Source organism: Cotesia glomerata, unplaced genomic scaffold (assembly GCF_020080835.1).
Source record: "Cotesia glomerata isolate CgM1 unplaced genomic scaffold, MPM_Cglom_v2.3 scaffold_13, whole genome shotgun sequence".
Lineage (NCBI taxonomy): Eukaryota > Metazoa > Arthropoda > Insecta > Hymenoptera > Braconidae > Cotesia > Cotesia glomerata.
Genome location: NW_025401664.1, coordinates 239960 through 247016, shown reverse-complemented (window position 1 = coordinate 247016; position 7057 = coordinate 239960). Strand labels below are relative to the sequence as shown.

General features: G+C 31.2%; 1 protein-coding gene and 1 long non-coding RNA gene across 2 annotated transcripts; one reads left to right on the top strand and one right to left on the bottom strand.

Annotated features, from left to right (window-relative positions):
• Positions 1-4320: 4320 nt before the first annotated feature.
• On the top strand, positions 4321-4884 carry LOC123273754. Its single transcript, XR_006511367.1, has 3 exons — positions 4321-4650; positions 4728-4816; positions 4855-4884. It is a non-coding gene; the product is annotated as an uncharacterized LOC123273754 (long non-coding RNA).
• Positions 4885-5324: 440 nt separating this feature from the next.
• LOC123273762 lies at positions 5325-5921 on the bottom strand. The gene has a single exon (XM_044741240.1). It carries the CDS (start codon positions 5919-5921, stop codon positions 5325-5327), a length of 597 nt encoding a protein of 198 aa, XP_044597175.1.
• Positions 5922-7057: the final 1136 nt, after the last annotated feature.

Here is a 7057-nt window from a genome sequence, read left to right as displayed (position 1 = left end):
TTTGATTGTGAATTAGCCATTTTGAATCTAATTTCCGCCATTTTTAATCAGCCATCTGGTGGCTGCTATCTGAATCGGTGGCCACCATTTTGATTGTGAATCCGCCATTTTGTTAAAAAATGCACCTGTGATCTCAGCGTCAACTATTGTTGCTTAGATCACAGGTGCATTTCATTGTTTATATTCTGAAAAGATTAATATATTCAAACTGTATGTATAAGGATTACATGCGAGAAGATACGCCATCTGGTGGTGGCTTGCATTACTTATAACTGCGTAGTAGATGACGTCATCTGAGAGGTCTGAACCTGTTCAAGGTCCCGGTAACTGCGCAGTTTTCTTTGTTCTATTTCTAACTGCGTAGTAGATGACGTCATCAGACAGGTCTGAACCTGTTCAAGGTCCCGGTAACTGCGCAGTAGATGTCTCATTCTGTTCTAGAATTTTCTTACTGCGTAGAAGATGACGTCATCAAACCGGTTTTTAGGTGGAGGAGTGGGGGTAACTGCGCAGTACTTTCTGCCTATATAAGCGGCTCGCCGAGAGCGTACTTCATAAAAACGAAGTACAAGTCTCCAGTGAAGTACCAGTTGTCGACAGACGGTAGTGAAGTACGAGTTCTTGGTGATATACATCTTCTATCTATCAGTATTACTAATTGTAAGTATTTATTTACTGTCTAATTAAAATATTAATTGAATGAAGAATCATTTAATTAATTGATTAATCACTTTAATTAATTAATTAAAAAATTTTCACAGCTATCAATCATGGATCTTACCAAGATGAATGAGGTTAATTGTCTTACTGGGATTCTTCCTGTTAAAAAAATGATTCATTTGGAGTTTAATCGAGAATATAAGATTAACGGTATCAAAGCTATTACAACTCAGTATGGGACTAGGATTGTTGCCAATATAAACGATGAATTTAACATTTATCTACCATCTAGGACTATTCAACATCTGAAAGATGATAACTTCATGAAGAGTTTGAATGAATTAATAGATTCAAACTATCTCTTTCTACGTTTCCATGGTGGAAAATATAATAAATTTGAATTTATTAATTCTAGTCTTGATGTAAAAATGACCAGTGGAGTTATTTAATCAATAAAATATTATCTTTTAATATATAATTCATTGTTTTCATTTATAATCCCTCGTTTTAAATTTAAGATTAATATTTATAGTTCAAAATGTTAATGTAGATATGTCAGTGATTATATTTTTAATTTAAATTCCACGCCTCTTACAGTAGTGACATCTACTATTAGTTTAAATTTAAATTCCACGCCTCTTACAGTAGTGACATCTACTATTAGTTTAAATTTAAATTCCACGCCTCTTACAGTAGTGACATCTACTATTAGTTTAAATTCTATACACCTTACAACAGTTACATATACTATAAGTTTATTTATCGCGGGGAATGAGAGTGGTTCAAACCTCCCAGTCCACCGCTACCTTTTACAGTGACACCTTTAGGAGAGTAGTGAAAGGTGTTATCCAACGGTAACAGTATGCTGCTGTTGTTGGATCATGTCTCCCACCCCTCAACCATATACCTATGCCTGGCGCGTTACGGGTTTTGTATTATTAGACTGAATCTTTACAGGTGTTAATTTAAAATATGATTATTCAAAACCTAAATTTCTAATAATAACTGATTATGTATTCTTTATATCTTTTATTGTTTACATTAATTGTAATTTAATATTTATCATTAACATTTATCTAAAAAATTATTTCATATTTATACTCAGTGAACATAATAATGTTAAAATATTAAGGCTGAAACAAAATATGTGGTAGTAATAATTATTTTTACTGTATTAATTGATACATTAAAATACTAATAGAGAAATATGAACTCTTATAAAAATAATAATTAAAAAATAATAATTAAAAAAACATTCGCATTACAATCATAATTGTAATCACTTAATTAAATGATTCTCGAATAATTATACTACAGGAAAAATGTAAGCTCTAAACAAAATAATAATTAAAAAAACATTACATTCATAATTGTAATCACTTAATGAAATAATTGTTTATAAATTATGCTACTACAAAATAAATATTAGTTATAAAATTGAGATAAAACTCTGAGTAACAACAATGATTATGTTATTTCAAGCGAAAACAATTATTAATCCATTTTTTTAATAGTTAGCTCTGGAAAATATTTTTGCAGAACATCCCCTGTAAAAATGTAGTCCTCTAAAGTTGGATGTTGATGGTACCACATTCTAAACCACCAACAAAATTTTTCATTAATAATTTCCAAGATTGTTGGTTGAGCAGCAATAGTAAAAATTCCTTCTTCTATTCCATCTTCGCTGTCTAAAATTACAGCTATTCGTTGATCTACAGCTGCAATAATTTCAGTTAATGATAATTGTTGTAACCATACTTTTGGAACGATGACTTGATATTGTAGTTGTTGTTCTGAAGTTGATAAATATTCTATTCTATTTTGATTGAAAAACCCTTCATCTTCATTATTGAGATTGAAATTTGATAAATTAAAACTAAGAATTTGAAGAGTTCTCCGCTGCTGATTTATTGTATATAAACCTTGTGATGCTGGGAACTTCTCAGTTATCAAATTTCCGCTAAAAAAATAGTTTTCAGCATTCAAACTCACGTCACCTTCCCTAACGAAACACCAGCACCTTTCTATATCAAGTATTTCTAATCTTGTTTGAGTTTCCCCGATTTTTAGTTTCATTTCATCAAATTTAATCTTGTCTTGTTGTAACTTAGTGATTTCTCTCTTAATTTCATCAAATATTTGTTGTTTGGAAAAATTTAGATACCACTCTTCAGGTATCACCATTTCGTAGCTTAAAGCACTACCCATCTATATAATTAAAAAATAAAATAAATATATCAATTAAAATATTTATATGTATTAAAATTTATGATAAAAAATTCGCTACCTTGCTGTTTTAATTCCACTTGACTATTGTTAGTGATTTTGATTATTTAATACCACTTCGCTATTGATTTTGGTAAATGTAACACATCCAAATATATAATTGTTAATAAAAATTGTATTTATTTACACTGTTACTATTGTACTGTTTTCACAAACTATACTCACCCCCACAGATCTCCATCTTTCTAGAAAGTTCTTTCTTCCTATAGAGCTAGAGGGCCCTACAATCCTCCAATAGCAACTATCAGTCCAAAAACGCATGATGCTGATTGGTTCTTTCATTGGGCACACACTATACACACCCGATAAGTTAACATTTTTGATGTTTTTGAACAAAAAAATGTCTATAAATGTTGTTATGTAAAAATTATTAGATAAATATAATAATCATTTTTCATCATCCCTGAATCCAAAATTTCGTTAAAATTCATTAATTTCTTCGATTAAAATTGAATCACTGAAAATTCTACTTTAAGGGCTCATTTGGCGCGTGAAAGTAGTCAGTTCAAAAATATTAAAAAATTTTTTCCAGTTATATATCCAATATAATTAGATCTTTATTATAAAATTAATTAAATATTAATAACAAAATATTAGAAAATTAATTAAATATTAATAACAAATATTAGAAAATAATAATTATCCTTTATCTTTATTTCAAAATTATTATTCAATAATATGAGACTGGTGTGCCATCTATAGTCGCATCCAAAAATCTGCTATCGATATATTTTTAAAAAATCAATGTTCACTCTTTATTTTCATAATTAAAAATCAAAAAGCATTTAAACCATCTACAGATGTTTATGACTATTACTATTAGTAAAATTATTTGAATATTCAAAATAAAATACATTTACGTCATCTGTAGTACTACTACCAACAACAGTGATATGAAATTATTTGAACTTAATGACTAACAATAATTAATTCTATTTTAAATTGAATGTAATAGGATATAATAATAATAACAACTATAATTCATTTATTTTAGATTTATTGGGTGCTTACAAACCAATCTTTTAAATTTTTTACATTTTCTAAAGCACATAAATCAGATAAAGAATAATGATAATTACAAAAATGATTGTTACAAATTTTCATGCTTTTCAAAGATGGACATTTGAAATTTTCAAGATCGATTACAATTTTATTGGTACAATCAATTAAATTTTGTATCCATAATTTTTTTTCGATACCTTTAACATAAATAATTTTTTTATTATAAGTTAAATAATTAAGAACTTCTTTGAGCTTGTAATATGAAGTTGTTCCAGCGTTCCAACCGATTCCATGATAATTTCGGATCAGCCAGGTATTCAGACGTTGATAGTTGGCAGGTAGTACCTTCCAGTGATATGGTGGTTGAAATAGTGTGCATGATAACTCTTCAATATTATCAATATCATGTTGAATTGTTATTGAGGCCAACTCCTTAACAATGAAGCGATTATCAGCTCCTCTGAATCCTTGAATGTCTAGAATGATCTCCATTTTTACTGCTCTTGACAACGAAGAGTGACTGAATGATGACTCTTACAATCAATTCAACCTTTTTATAACCCGATCTCTGGATTTTACCCCCACCACTCGATAATCTTATTGGTTAATTATTTTTTCTTGATTAATTAATAATAATTTGATTGGTTATTCAAACTACACAGTAAAGTTTTGAACTGCGTAGTAGATGACGTCATCAGACAGGTTTGAGCCTGTTCAAGGTCGCGTAATTCTCTTTGTTCTATTTCTGCTGCTGCGTAGAAGATGACGTCATCGGACAGGTTTGAACCTGTTCAAGGTTGTGTAACTGCGCATTTTTCTTTGTTCTATTTCTAACTTCGTACTAGATGACGTCATCTCATTTTTACAGGTTATATCTTTCCCCGCCATTTAACTTATGATTTTTAGGTTATGTTTATGCTTTTCCGCCATTTAACTTGATTGATGCCAAAACTCAACATCTCCGCTATATAGGACCGCGTACAATAAATTTACTTTTTAAATTGTCAAAAAATCTCAAGTTGATATTTTAAGAGAAATGTTGTAATATGAATCTTGATTAATGTGTACTCAACTTCTTATACTAATTTTTTTATTTTGTATTCATTATAGTAAGGTTTATAATTAAAAAACATAAAATTATAAAAAAGTTTTTCTTTATTTACTATTTTTAATTACATTAAGTTATTTATCATTTTTAATTACATTAAGTTTATTGATAAGTACAGGTACAATAATTTTATTTATTTGCTGAATTCTTCGTTGGAATCGATCTCGATCTCTTGCTGCTTGTTCCCATGGACCTTTTCTCGCTTGTCTGGATGCAAAGTTCCATACATACATGTAATGTATGGTGGGTGTGGGGTTGAACTGTACCATTAAGTAAGTTTTCTTACAGTGCTGCTGATTGGATTGTATTCTACTATTCGATCGTGAATTATTAAACAGTAAGCAGCAGTTTGATTTGGAAACTGTGCTGACGATTCAAACTCTAGACGTATATCCACAGGTCCAGACTTGATTGACTCGTTCTGCTTGGAACAATCAATTATATACAGAGGTGCTTTATTCAGAAAATCTTTCTTAGCCATTAGGGGTTCAGCTTCTTTTCCATAGTAAGCACTTTGAAAATTTGTGTACATGTCATACATCAAGGCGTACTGATTATTCGTAATGTTGAGATTCAAACTTCCATATGGATAGCTCTGTGAGTTCAAGACAAGCTTAATATCTCTTATGTTGCAGTGGTCAAACTCGCTTGCATTTTGATTTGACTGATTCTTTCTTGCTGTTTGAAATCCAACGATGACAAAACGAGGTTTCTCAAGTTGATTTGTTGTTTTGATTGCCCAAATGTGATTGGTTGTAGCTGGTAGCAGTGGATACTCATACAATTCCCAAGTCCGGAAACTGATTGGGATAGCTGGATCAGAGGTTATGTAATTCAACACATCAATTTTTTGCTTGTCAGACATTGTTATATATGGTACAATCCACTCAATTTTTTGAATCGTAATTGAAATATTTTCATCCTCACGGTAACAACATAAGCATTTTGATCAGTATTTGATCTGATCAGTATCAATTCATGCTTAGCATTCACGATAACTCGTTGATAATTTTCAGCAAATCCGAGAATGAAACTCAGCGGTACTGAGACATCAAAGTAACCATTAGCATTAGTCAGCTTGTTACTATCTTCATTAACAATCCAACCAGCATTTTCCAGAATATTTTGCTGTCCTGGACTCAGAGAAGCGTATCCTTTCATAACACTAGTAATACCAACATTTTTACATCTGTCAATTTCTACATCATTGAGCTCATAACGAATCTCTTCAAACATATGACAGACAGCCATGTTGATCATCTTTGTAGTAGCATTTACAGCAGCACCATCAGCTTTCCTCATTCTTCCATAAAAATGTAATGTGCTCTTGCTTGGGAGTAAGCACAGATCTTGATGCTGAACAGCAATCCTGATTTCATCACTGTTGTTGAACGTTGATGATGCGTATGGCAGGTGTGAATGAGCTTCACAGTGTGCAATAGACTCATCAAAAATAATCGATTTTTTTATATCTAAGATTTCCGCCATGGTATTACGCAAGCTAGACAACAAAAATTTATTTTTATCTTGTGAATTTTCCACGTAATTTTAGTCCTAGACTTTTTAGGAACTCGGCGTTCTGACGTGTTAACACTTTCAGAGCTTGATGATAACTGATGATCTTTGGGCATGCTGCAATCCTTTTATACCCATTACCAGTCTTTGTCTCATATACGATACCCATTACAGACTCTTTATATGCAGTCTTATCGTGATAGTCTCGCCACGGAAATTTGCTATTGTCCCGTCCTGATCAACAATGCGGAGCCTCAAGTTGTGTATTGCTCGTACGGCGACTGGTAGGTAAATGATGTTTGTTGGTACTTCCACTATTTTATATCCTGCTGGAACCCTCGGGAAAAATTCATGGATTGTGTGATTCTTCTCACCATTGATGTACGATCCAGTAGTTATATTGCACTCGACTCTCAGAGCATTGATTTTTAATATTTTGACTGGTAAATCAGATTTATATGCTGTGTTAGGTTCAAGCACGCGGTT

Excerpts from the sequence above, each read along its gene's own strand:
- LOC123273762 (XM_044741240.1), bottom strand. The coding sequence starts at position 5,921 with ATGTCTGACAAGCAAAAAATTGATGTGTTGAATTACATAACCTCTGAT.